This window comes from Babylonia areolata, chromosome 18 (assembly GCF_041734735.1).
Source record: "Babylonia areolata isolate BAREFJ2019XMU chromosome 18, ASM4173473v1, whole genome shotgun sequence".
Taxonomy (NCBI): domain Eukaryota; kingdom Metazoa; phylum Mollusca; class Gastropoda; order Neogastropoda; family Buccinidae; genus Babylonia; species Babylonia areolata.
Genome location: NC_134893.1, coordinates 55,155,912 through 55,169,812, shown reverse-complemented (window position 1 = coordinate 55,169,812; position 13,901 = coordinate 55,155,912). Strand labels below are relative to the sequence as shown.

Sequence of the window (13,901 nt, the reverse complement as noted above, 5' to 3'; positions counted from 1 at the left end):
TTGTGAGAAAGCGTAGGCTAGCTTAGGTCTTCATAGAAACTTTGAAAGAGGCTCTGGAAGTGAGCGTCTTACGTTATTCCAAATGGATGGACCCTGAAAGGAAAGAGTACGCTGAACGCGGAGAATACGATTATTAGAAGAAAACGGAGATTTCGAGATGGTGTATAGTGACGAAGGATATCAGTGTTTGACTGCAGGGGTACAATATGTTCTTTCCAGCAGCTCAGAATGAATAACAACGTGATGTGTTTTAAAGATGTGGACGAATGCAGCCTGGGGACATCGGGATGCGGCGAGGGCAGTGTGTGTGAGAACCTCCCAGGTAGTTACCGGTGTGTCTGCCCTGCTGGCACAGTGCTCGACAATGATGGCATGACTTGTTTGGGTGAGTTGGACTATTGTCCTTATCTCTCATATATATATATATATATATGTGTGTGTGTGTGTGTGTAGTTATTGAACATGTCTGTTTACGTGCGTGTAAATAGGTATATATGTTGGGTGCTTTTGTACTGTCACGGACGACATAATGGTTCCGCTGTTTTTTCTTTTCTTTTACATTTATGGAGGGCCGGTGGGTCGCTGGATTATTTTTAGAGGCGGGTATGGTTCTTATGTGCGTGCACGATGTTTTCCATCGTGTGTGTTCCCCTTGTGTTCGAGCGTAGAGAGAGATCGTGTTGTTGTGTCATGTTTTCTATGGTTTGTAAGTGTCTCGTGCAATTGAACGGAAAAAAAATATAGGAAGCTGAGTGAACAGAGTGAGCGGAGTTCTAGTGTTTCAAATGCTCCTCGCCGGTTTGTCCCTACCTTCACTCGAAGGGAGTCAGTCCTTGGAGAAGGACAGTGGTAGAACCAGCGCTTAGCGGCTGATGTTCGTTCTTTTTCCTCTTTAAACGACTTTGTGTCCGCCAGTGGAACTGTTCTTCATCTGTGTTTCGATGTTAGCACCTGTTGTTCGTTTACGGAACACTGTGCGGTGGCCAGTGGGTGACTTTTGTTCTTGTCCTGTCAGCGTTTCTCCAGTTGCCTGGCGCGCGTCTTGAGGTGTTGTACTTCCGTTCGAATCGTGGGGAAACGTCACGTCGCTCTGGGTAGGAGCTTGTGTTCCAGTCTTGTTTATATATTTTCCTCCGTCGTGGTTCATTGTTACGTTTGTATTTCTGTCTCCTGTTTGTTGTGACCTTTCTCTTGTCACGGTTTATTGTGAAAGTTATGAGCCTGTGAAGGGGCGATGAGTTGTCACGTGTTGTTAAAATGTTATATTGGAAATGTAAGGAATAAATATTGAAATTTAAGAATTGGGGAGGGTGCACGTCCGCTTTAGCACGCGTGACATGTACGAACAAGCTTTTGTGTAAGAAAGCGCTATTTGTTTCTTTTTTTCCCACCAGTTTTGCTTACATTGTTAATTTTTACACAACGAATACAACTGGTTCTCATTAACCAACAAAAGAATCAACCACACTTCTGTATGATAGTCAGTTGTCTCCGACTATAACCATCAGAACAGCAGAGGAGACAACTGCTGTCCCAGGTATCTGGGTTAGAATTAGATTATAGTGGAGAGGGTCTTGCCCAAGTTACATCCCCCACTCTCTCGGCCAAGAGGGCTTTAGGACAGTTGGTGTTGGGATGGTTCCCAAAGGCCAGCTAGCCCCCAAGACTGCAGTACTAAAAGCCAGCCTCCTAGCTTTAGAGTCATAGCCCTTCACAAAAGACTAAGCTGTAAATGACTTCCCATTGCAATTGAGAAATCATTGATCATAAGCTCTCACTTTGCTGTTGGCCCAACTACAAGCTTACGTGTGACATAAGCTGAGCGTGGAGCCACTCACACTAACACTTCCTATCTGCCCCGGCTCAACAGCGTGCCCTGAGGGGCGCTATGGGGAGGACTGCTCCAACCTCTGTAACTGCGGGCCGGGTGCCGAAACGTGTGAGCCCACCCGTGGCTGCCTGTGCAAGTCTGGGTGGACAGGAGAGAGGTGCGAGGAGGACATTGACGAGTGTGACAGTGTCGCCAAACAGCAGCAGTGTCAGGCCCAAAATGCCCAGTGTCACAACTTTCCCGGAGGATACGAGTGTCGGTGCGCACAGGGTTACAGGAGAAACGACAGCGACATCTGTCAAGGTAAAATCTGAGAGAGGGGAGAGGGAAAATATTGCTTGTTTCTGATGTGTATTATATAGTTGTGATGTGTGTGTTGTGCATTTTAACAGTGTATTCGTTTTGCCTCTACGGGTGTGGATGTGGTATGTACACTCGTGTATAAATACTGGAAGCGTAGGCCCCTTAGCCTTTATGATTGCGCTCTTTCATGTCCATTTTTCCATTCTGTACATAAAAACACACTCACATAAAAGGTGGGGGTCAACCACGACTTCCGTGGATCCATGTTGACATCCCTAAAGCAACATTGGCAAGAACAATAGATTCCATTGTTCGGTGCGGCATATCAGCTCTGGTCGATGTGTTTTGTATGTCCATGCATGCATGCATGTGTGAGTGAGTGTATGTGTGTGTGTGTGCGCGCGCGCATGTGTGTGTATGCATTTTACTGATATGTATATACGATTTACTTGCTGGATGATTTTATTTCCAGACATTCTTGTACAATACATTATTGTCGCAACGTGTGTGTATGTGTGTGTGTGTGCATTTTACTGATATGTATATACGATTTACTTGCTGGATGATTTTATTTGCAGACATTCTTGTACAATACATTATTGTCGCAACGTATGTGTGTGTGTGCATTTTACGTATATAATTATACGCTATCTTTTATGTTTATATTTGTTTACATTCTTGTGCAATACCTTATTATCTTAACAGGTGTGTGAGAGAGAGAGAGAGAGAGCATATGTGTGTGTTTGTGCATTTGAATATAAACGATTTATGTACTGGGTGTTTTGTTTTATTTTGTTTTATTCCTTATACACTGTTGTGCAATACCTTATTGACTTAACGCGCGCGCGCTGGTGTGTGTGGTCTTTTTCAACGTATTGACACTGTGAGTTCTTATTTGACTAGTTTTAATGTCTTTTATAATGCACAAATCATTTTATGTTGGTGTTTACAACAAGCCTGTGATTTCACAAGTTAATTTCCATGTTGATTGATAGGTTTGGCCTTCACCCCTCCACCAATGTCGAATAACATTCAGCTTAAAACAGCTGATAAATCTCCTGCAGTTTGTAAACAAGAAAATAAAATAATCTGTTTTGATTAAAGTCTTTTAATTGAATCAAATTGAACAACAAGGGAGGTCATTAGGTTACATGTTCTCACTCAGCAGACGACAGCAGCTTTCATTCGCTGACAGGCATCAGTTTGACATGATGTATTGCCTTCTTAATGCCATTCTCTTGACGCCGCTGTCTGGTTTCAGATGTCAACGAATGTGCAGATAGTCCATGTGACCAGATCTGTGAGAATAACCCGGGGAGTTACAGATGTCTGTGCAATAAGGGGTTTTCTTACAGTCTGACGACCAAGGCTTGTGAGGGTAAGATACTGTGGTTGATTCTGACAGTGTGGAAATTATAACCATGCTTCTTAGCAAAGTGAGTCTGTGTTTGTGTTTCAGTTGCCTGTGTATGTTTGTGTATAGGTAGCCTATGTATATAGGGTATGGCTTTGTATGATGTTTTTAGTAATTGGACACTACCTGTTGTTAGTATGATACTGAATTGTACAACAAATTTCCCCGTGAGAAATTTGGACTGTACTCCCCGGGGAGAGTGCGTTGCTACAGTGCGTCGCCACCCATTTTTGGTTTTCTTTTTCCTGCCTGCAGGTATATTTGTTTTCTCATCAAGTAGATTTTTCTACAAAATGTTGCCATGCTTAACCTTTTGTTGCCGTGGGATCTGTAACGTGCGCTAAGTGTATGCTACACTCGGGACCTCAATTTATTGACTCGTCTGAATAATTTGTATTCAAACTACCACTCACGGTCTAGTGGAGGAGGAGAAAATACTGCCGAGTATGGGATTCGATGCAGTGCGCTCAGATTAACTCTCTTCCTAGGCTATATATCTGTGTGTTTGTGTTTGTGTCTATGAATGGATGGATGAAAGGGTGAACGGATGGATGTGTGTATAATAAAGTTAAACTTTTTTTTTTAACAATTCTTTGTCAACACCAAATTTGACAATAAAACAGAAGAAAATAGTTTGTTTCCCACCTTTTTACATACAACTTGATTTCAAATAAATTTGAATGATGTACCACTGGGAGTGGCACAACAGACGTTTCAACAATCATTTCATTATTGAATTCCTTTTTCACAAAAGTTTAATACTTTTGTCTTCCAAATTGAGTTATTGATGAATCGAAGTCATCTTTTCGTTTTTACTTAAGATGTTAACTTATTCTTCTGGTTTTAGAAGTTACATTGATGCATGCATCTGCCAAGAGCAGCAAGATATTATGTAGAGGGAAACAAATCTGAGTTTGCTGTGAGATTTTTAAAACAGATCTTGAATGATTGATTGACTGGTATGGATACTTATATAGCGCCTATCCTCGGTCGGAGACCAAGCTCTAGCCGCTTTACAACACGGGGTCATTTGCACAACAGGCTGTCTACCTGGGCAGATTGGGCGCTCATCATTCGTTTCCTGTGTCATTCAGTCAGATTTCAGACACCCACACATACACACTCAGACAGGCATGTAACATTTTACGTGTATGACCCCTTTTTTGTTTTTTTACCCCGCCATGTAGGGGGGTGTATGCAGGGTATGTTCTTGTTTCCATAACCCACCGAACGCTGACATGGGTTACGGGATCTTTAACATATTTGATCTTCTGCGTGCGTATACATACACATGAAGGGGTTCAATCATCCAAACCAGTAATTAGAAAATTAAAGATGTCGTTGTGCTTCACACTCAACATTAAGGTCTCACACTGTTTACATTAGCCCGAGAAGTTGTATAAACAGTTAAAGCAGCGTCCTTAGTGATGGTTAGCCTATTTGTTTGTATATTCGTTTAGCGCATATGGTACGTTTATGTTACTTCCTTCCCAATAGATGATAACGAGATAGACACAAACGTCAGCACAGGTTTCCGGACAGGAAATCAGAATGTGAATCATATCGACAGTTCGGGAGAACATACCATTGAATGGACTGCATAATGTCCACGAACGAATTTTGAAATATTAGGATAATTCTATCGCATGAATACTAAAATTTAGTCATTTCATGAAAACACAGAAAATGCGTGACTTACAAAAGAAATGATTAAAAAAAAAAAGAAAAAAAAGAATAAAGATATTTTACTGCCACTTTTCGTCAGCCATCTTGCCAGCATGTCAGTTTCTGTGTCATCTGTTCAACAAGCGTTTGGGATTTTTGTTATATGATTTTCTAAGCCGGGAAAATCCTTATCAAGTGATGAAATGGTCAAAGCATGATAGATTCGATTGCTGCATCTGCTTCCACATTTGAACATGTTTATCAATTTTGACAGGACTTGTTTTAGTTTTTCTTTGATTTCAAGAACTGACGGATATTCTGCCAGGGAATGGGCCCCATGCTGTTGGCTGGAGACTGATGAATGCTGTGATGTGCTGAAACACTTGTTCACATTTACTTTTCTTTCCTTTCAGACATTGATGAATGCTCAGTGGCAGTGACGAACCAGTGTACCCAGACTTGTGAGAATACGATTGGCTCATACCGCTGTTCCTGCCACCGTCCGGGTTACGTTCTGGATAATGACGGCTTCTCCTGCACAGGTGTGTTGTAGAGAATCTCGACTGTGGACTCTCTCTGTCTTTGTCTGTCTGTCTGTCTGTGCCCCCCCCCCCCCCCCCCCCCACCGCCCCCTCTCTGTGTCTCCTTTTCATGCTCTCTGTCTCTCTGTAAGTGTTATAATACCCCTTCCCATGCCCACCCCCAGTCCCCTGGTTTTGAATTGTGGTCCATGGCCAAAGTTCATTAAAACAATTTCGTTCGTTCGTTCTCTGTGTCTCCCTTTCATTCTCTCCGTCTCTCTCTCTCATGATTTTATGAAGTAATACGCAGTATGCACGGTTACTATCCAACCAAGACATCACACACAAAAGAACTAACACACACACTGGCTAACAAAGCAAAGTTCCTGCGGCTGTAACTTGCACCATTTCGACATGCTCCATTTTTATGTAGTAGCCGACAAGTATAAGAAAGAGGTCCCCTTTCCTTATTATTCTTATTGCGGTGAAGTACTTTGTAGCTGTTGTGGTTACTCATAAGAGAAACTTATAAAAAAATATATATATACATATATATCATTTAGCATGATACTCAGTTTGACAAAGGCTGATTTTCTTCTTAAAGCTGGAATTATTTTTCGGTGTAGATAATTGTTCTAATTGTGAAGTACAGTGTTTGCATCTGTGTGTGTGTGTGTGTGTGTGTGTGTGTGTGTGTGTGTGTGTGTGTGTGTGTTACAGAAACGGCAGCATGCACAAGAACGGACTGCCCGTCAGAGAACGGTGGTTGCAGCCGGGAAGATTGTTTCTGTAATAGCGGTTACCAGCTGACAGGCCAAAACTCTTGTGAATGGATAGGTGAGATATGTTAATTAATAAATCTTCTTTTTTACTCGTATGTATTGAAAATTATCTCCATTTTATTCGATGCATTCGATTTGGTTAAAAAGAGGAAATAAAATCCATCCAAATGATAATCATACATTCATCATCAGCATAATAAAGAAACGGTCTTAGCAAGCATATTAATGATGGTTTTTAACAATATTTATAATACCAATGCTTAGACAATAGTCGCATATTTCGATGCCATTGGCAATATCAGGTACACCTGCGCGAATACGAAAGTCATGATAGTAATAATGATAATTATGATACTTATAATAATGATAAAGATGATGATGTATCTTTCTTCTTTTTTTTTAAATTTATATGTAATTCCCAAATGCAGCTACGTACTAACACGACACACACCCAAACACAGTCATCCACACACACACGCACGCACACTCGCGTGCGTGCGCACACACACGCAAACACACGCACGTACGCACGCACGCCCCCCTTCTCACACACACACAGACACACACACACGCGCGCGCGCACACACACATATATAACTACGGGAATGCATGGGATAATGAATAAGCCTCACGATTGACGGGAAAAACGAAGAGCGCAAAAACAGTGCTTCGTTAAAATGGAGCAAATAGATACGACGGAAGTAACTCGTCAAAATAGCGATTGACAATAACTGCAGCTTTGTTTTCACATCGTGAGTGAATAGGGAGCCAGTCAGCTCTTTCAAAAGCAGTTATACTTGTTCTTGCTTTCGTTTTTGCAGGTGGAATTTCAAAACAGTTGAACCCTTTACAAACGGGAAAGCATTTCAGCTGAAAGACCGACAAAGACAGAGTTACAATAATCTACCCGGGAAGTTATCAGGGCAATACTGATTCTCACAGATGCATCACGAGACAAATGGTCGTGCAGATGCGTTGTGTCTGAGTTCAAGACATGATGCGCGGCAGACACAGCTAACATGTTCTCGCGAACACAGCTGTGACCCAATATCACTCAGATATGTCATGGATGCCTTAAAAGCGATATCGCAACCCCCGGTGTTTGATTCATGCTTGGCTATACATGTATTATTTTGATTTATCAGTGTTTAGCATCGATTTGTTGCTGCTCATCTGGTGAAAATCCTCTTTAATACGAGACTGAATGTCTGTCTCAACAGAACATACGTTATTTGTTGAAGCACACTTTGAAAGTTTAGTAGCAACAACAGCCATCATCATCAACATATTTTGTTCTTTTTCATGTAATAGTGTGGCACTGGGTATATTGAAACCAAGCACATCTAAATTTCTGTGCTTACTGAGCCCAATTGTTTCTGAATAAAGTTTATTCGGTAAATTGAACAGTATGATACAGGAAAACATGTGCAAGAAAACAGTACACCGTTTATGTCATTTTATGACCTCTCACAGCTAACCCAAAATAGTCTAGCTTTTTAGTAACTAAGTTGGTCTTTATGAATGGAATATTAAGACATTTTCCACATCCTCCCGAATTGCTATTTCTCACTGCATTAGAAATTGTTTGTTCATAAAAATACAGGACAGTGCAGCACAGTACACATGTTATATACCTCATACAACATAGTACAGTGAACCATAGCACAGGACAATATACTCCAGTATAATGCAGTGTACCACAGTTTTGAACTACGGTGTAAAACATTGCATGAATTACATCTATTTCCATGGCATTTAGCTCCCACTGTGTTTCTGTTTTGAGCAGATGAAGACCTGTGTGCTGGAAACCTTTGCCAACAACAGTGTGCGGAGACGAGTGACGGCCGATCCTTTGTCTGCAGCTGTAACGATGGCTATGCCCTCAACCAGGACTTCAGAACATGCCGAGGTAACCCTGTCATCTGGTTATGTTTGCAATAGATACCATTCTGTCTCCTGCGCACACACACACACACACACACACACACACACACACACACACACACTCGCAGTGAATCCAAGAGCATTAATACTTTTGCCCGTTTGGGATGTGGAAGATAGAGAAAAACAATCACAGTTGTTTAATTTTTTTATCATTAAAAGGGATAAAACAACAGCGAAGAACAAGTAGAAGATTATTATAAATGCATGCAACTTACTCGTATCAGATTTTAAGTCATTGAAGATAACAAGGCATTTGCATACACGTGTATACTTTTCCTTCACTCACGCGTACACACACCCTAAACATAATTCAGTCAAATTGAAACTCAGAAAGTAGCCATTACACCTGATATACATCATGCTGAAGTGCGCATCCCATGTAGAACTGTAATGAGCAATTGAAACCAGCATGACCTTCGGTAATCGTGAGATCCAAGAACAGTTTATGCCACATTTAACCAGTATTGTTCCAGTGTTCAGTGTTGGGTTGTGAACGAATGGATTTGGAATCCCGACAAGAGTGACTACCGTTGTAATATTCAATTTTTGATACAATCAAACGTAATCCCCACAAGAGTGACAACCGTTACAATATTCAATTTTTGATACAATCTAAAGTTAAGTTTACTCATCTGTATCCCTCCAGGAGAAGTTTCAATCGTATCTTTCTTGACCAGAAATCTCGCCTGTTGCTGGTTTCTATCGATCCTCTTCATAAGAGCCATTTGCACATTTCTGGTGACAGTCCAGGACCTGGTGGTTACGGTCGATCTAGTCACACACCATACTTGTAAATGGGAGTCTCCCTTTCATAAACTGATTGACTAGCGTTCAGACCACCACTCGAGGTCTAGTGGAAGCGGGAGAAAATACTGCAGAGTGTGGAATTCGATCCTGTGCGTTCAGATTCTCTTCGTGCCAAGGCGGACGCGTTACCCCTTGGCCCTCACAAACATGTTGTTTTGTACACAGACAACATAAGTCTTGCCGCCTACTTCAATAACAGGGCTGAAGCAAGAGCAAGAGACTGTACCTCTTTTTGTTTTTATATTTTACAAGAAGAGCGTCGCGACAAAGTTTTGATTGCAGCACTAAATCCTGTCCTTCAAACATAATACTAATAGGTAGTATTCCATGAAAAGTTTCGACCACATGGATGACTTGGATTTAAGCCTTCCATGGAATATTTTGTAACAAAGTTCACTTTACACTTGTGCGTTTTGAGCTCTTGCCAGCTGCTTTGGGGAACGGGATCTATCTTTTAGATCAGGGATTATAAGTGTATTTCTATCACTGGTGCCCATGGATTACCTTGTTAAAAATGGAGCTGACCTAATCGTGAAACACGCCTGCAAAACTTTGGCTTTTCAAAAAAAATGCACACACGCACACACGCGTACGCGCACACACACACACACACACACACACACACACACATATATATATATAAGCAGCCGAACACGTCACAAATTGCATGTGGCATAGCAGACATGCATCACGCGAATACATTCTCATACGCACAGGTCTCGTCAGAGGTGAGCATGGTAATACAAAAAATGACTTTCAGTTTTCTGTTTGCAAAATAAAACACCAGCTTTGTCCTGCAGAACAAAGAAACCAGCAGGAAATGTGTTCCCTCATCTGATTTGGGTCGTGAATGACTTAGTAACTGCTTTCTTTTCAGCTTGTGCTGAAGGCACTTATGGCAAAAACTGCGGTAAAAACTGCACGTGCAACCCTTCTTATTCTTTGACCTGTGACCACGTGCACGGCACATGCAGCTGTGCTGACGGGTGGGAGGGTGAAACGTGTGACACGGACATTAATGAGTGCAGCAACCCAGCAGTGTCCTGCCCAGACCACTCAGACTGCGTTAACACGCAGGGCAGTTACCTGTGCCAGTGCCTCACTGGTTTCTTCAAGAACGCCCAAGGCCAGTGCGAAGGTTCGTGTTTTGCAGCGTCCTTATGGATTTGTCTTTCTATACAGTACTAATTCTTATAGTCACAGAATTGTAAGAAATGCTTTTCTTGATACTAACATGTTCTGTCATTAAAATTAAAGTCCTGAAAATGCGTGTCCACTAGTTGTCCTTAAATTTTTTGTTGTTGTTGTTGATAAGATGTTTACTTAAAAGTCAAGTCTTTGTTTCTTCAGTTTTGGCAGATGTCTCTGTGCCTTTGTCGTTTGCTAGCAGATATTATACTTCAATAACTGCAGACTTCTTTGCATCACATTCGAGTTGTACAATGTGCCCTGCATCCTATTTGTTTTCATTTTCGTTTCTGTTTGCATGTGTATATGTTTTTAGTGTGTATTTTTATGTTATATTTGTCAGGACTATTCTCTACTCTCTTGTTGGCTAAGAGGTTTTAACATCGTACACAGTACATCGTACAGTTTGCAACATAGTGCTGTTTGTGTGTCCTAGCTTGTGCTTCCAACATGTACGGTGCCAACTGTGCCACGCAGTGTGAGTGCACTGCTCACGCCCATTCCTGTGACAACGTTAACGGGCAGTGCCAGTGCCAGACAGGCTGGCAAGGCGTCCGCTGTGAGACAGACGTGGATGAGTGTTCGACCAATCAGCACCACTGCTCAGGGGACCACGTGACCTGTGTCAACCGAGATGGTGGATACAGCTGTGGTTGTGAAGGCGGCTTTGTTTACAACGGAAACACCTGCTCAGGTATCATTGAATTGTCACACAGTCATTTTTATGTTCTCTTCCTGCCCAATGCTTGTATGTTGTCTCTTATCAGCAGAAATTAAGAGCAGCTGGAGTTGTCTGTCACAATTTGTCTGTCTGTCTGTCTGTCTGTCTCTCTCTCTCTCATCTTCCCAGATGCCTTTGTCTTCCCACGAGCATCGATTTTTTAACTGATTCCATAAAGAATATCTCCATAGCTTCAATGTAGTTAAATGAAAAAAAAATTAGTTGTGTCCAACTGCAGTGATTCTGGCAAAGTCCTATGAGCAGTTACAGTGAAAACAAACTGCTACATTGAACGTTGGATAATGATATAAGTGAACTAATAGCAGCAGCAGTTTCAGTAGCAGCAGATGCAGCAGTATTAACTCATTCCTGATAATATTATGGGGATACAGAATACAGAATATTTTATCATCCCCAATAAGAGAAATTTGGTTGCCCATAGTGAACCACTACCTATCATCCTATAGTAGATTTTAACACACGTGTTGAAATATGTTTGTATCCTTGTGTACACACACACACACACACACACACACACACACACACACACACATGCGTCTGTGTCTCTGTCTCTGTCTCTGTCATTCTCTCACTCTCACTTCATCTCATGTTTGAGAGATGGTCTGTTCACTGATTCATCTTTCAGATGTGGACGAGTGTTTGGACCCTGCAGCCAATGACTGTGAGCAGGTGTGCACTAACACTGTGGGTTCCTATGTTTGTAGCTGTGCTCCTGGCTTCACCGCCACTGGTAATGCTTGTACAAGTAAGTATTATAATGGGTGCATGAGTATGCATGCTCTGGCTCTGTGTGTGTGTGTGTTTTGGAGAAAATAGCATGACGTGCGTGCGTTCACATACAATATCAAGTGTCCCCCTTCCTTATCTGTACGTATTTTTTTCATGTCTGTCAGTTTCCACCTCTCAGATGTTGCTCTTTCTCTCTCACTCTCTCTTTCTCGCGCGCGCGCGCAATGTTTTAACCACCTAATTGTATAAAGAATTTAAACCTCTGGAAATGTTTGGTCACGTAGGTTATGTCCTTTTTCCCTTAAATGTGTCCAAGGCTTTGTTAATACATTTCTTATTCACATATCTAAGCGCTGCTGTTTGACACATCGGGACACTCATTAATAGCAATTATTTTATATTCCGTTCAAGTAGTACCTTTTTCTGCTTTGTATCGAAGTTACACTGATGCATACATCAGCCAGAAGCAGCAAAAGTCTTACAAGTGATGGGACGTGAACCTGAATATAAAATGGGGAAAACTTTCCCCCACTCATATAAAACATAACATTCTTAAATATGACTCGGGCATGGAAGTGTCAAGGTCTTACACAACCTATATTTATCAAAGTTCTGTTGGTAAATAGCGTTAGAGTGACTCAAATTTCATGCATATTCATTATCAGCACGTGGATTGCAGTTTGCGATCACATTTTACTGAAAGGAGGGCGCTAGATTTTATTCAGAGAATGTGTGCTTAGGTTTCATCACTTACTGCATAATGTCCACGAACGACCATACATCACCAGATCTGCTTGCGCCTACACATATGCATGGAGTAGTCAAGAGACTGTTAGGGACTTAAGTAGCACATAGCAAGCGTGTTTGATGTCATGAAGAAAACCTCACGAAGTTTCGATTGGATCAACCAAAAATAAGACAGGTCACAAACTGAAATCGAAAATTGTAAATGGTAGGCCTAACTGTAACAGCTCACACATACATTTTCACCACACTGAGTCTTGAATCTCTTGCTCAGTTCCCATTTCGTTTATTTATTTATAGTCTGTTCATCTAAGATGATGATATTAGACTGACTCACTTCCCAGCAGTTAATATAATCATGTGTTTTCGGTGAATGGAAATTTTGATTTTGAATGGAAATTGTTCTGTATGACTGAATAATTCCAAGTAAGCTACAAACGTGTGTTCAAGTGATAGCACCACCGAAATTAAATTTTGGACTTATTTCGTCCCTTGTTCACATTCCTCATAGGTCCATCTCATATTCTAATTGATATTGTATGTACACCATTAACCCTGATTTTTCAGTCCCGATGTTTACTTTGCCCAAACCTTGATGTGGCCTGTTATAGCAACCGCCCACACTCCCACCCCCACCCTGACCCCCCAGCTATTTTGGTCGATAACGTCTTGATCTCGTTACATTTTGTTCAATTTTTATGTTTGCTCAACTGGATTTTCATTCCAGTCCGTGTGTTTAAATCTTTAATTTTGTCTTAATGGCCTGAACCTTCCCTCGAGTCACACAGCTGCTGCCTTTATGTAAGATATCACAAGAAACATAAAACAAACATCAGTGATTAGACAAAGAAATTAACTTTACGAATTACCTCGGTTGTTTACTTGTCACCCATAAACTTTTTTTTCCCTCAAGATCTGGGTTAAGCTGCTGGTCAGGTATCTGGTCAGCGTTATTTCATTGAACCATATGTTTGTTTTATAGCGTCTTTTAATATAGTGAGTTGCATTTTTCACAGCCCAAGCCCCTGCAACTTCAGCATCACAACGTTCAAGCGCACTCCTCGTGTTGATGTCTCTCCTGTCATGGTGGTAAGTCTTCAAGAAAGTATGCCCGTGTGTGTGTGTGTGTGTGTGCGTGTGTGCGTGCGTGCGTGTAGTTGTGAAGTCAGCCTTCAAGAAAATAGATGCATGCTTGTATATGTATGCACGTGTATGCATGGGGAGTGATGGC

The 13,901-nt window shown here is 41.5% G+C and overlaps 1 protein-coding gene across 1 annotated transcript in view; it reads left to right on the top strand.

Annotated features, from left to right (window-relative positions):
- LOC143292282 (uncharacterized) overlaps positions 1 to 13,901 on the top strand; it is a 135,784-nt gene that overhangs the window by 99,606 nt on the left and 22,277 nt on the right. The window contains exons 20-29 of the mRNA XM_076602467.1: positions 257 to 385; positions 1,871 to 2,134; positions 3,396 to 3,512; positions 5,627 to 5,755; positions 6,455 to 6,571; positions 8,303 to 8,425; positions 10,145 to 10,405; positions 10,892 to 11,149; positions 11,823 to 11,942; positions 13,687 to 13,759. Of these exons, the coding sequence (XP_076458582.1) occupies positions 257 to 385; positions 1,871 to 2,134; positions 3,396 to 3,512; positions 5,627 to 5,755; positions 6,455 to 6,571; positions 8,303 to 8,425; positions 10,145 to 10,405; positions 10,892 to 11,149; positions 11,823 to 11,942; positions 13,687 to 13,759 (1,591 nt within the window). The remainder of the gene's footprint in view (positions 1 to 256; positions 386 to 1,870; positions 2,135 to 3,395; positions 3,513 to 5,626; positions 5,756 to 6,454; positions 6,572 to 8,302; positions 8,426 to 10,144; positions 10,406 to 10,891; positions 11,150 to 11,822; positions 11,943 to 13,686; positions 13,760 to 13,901) is intronic.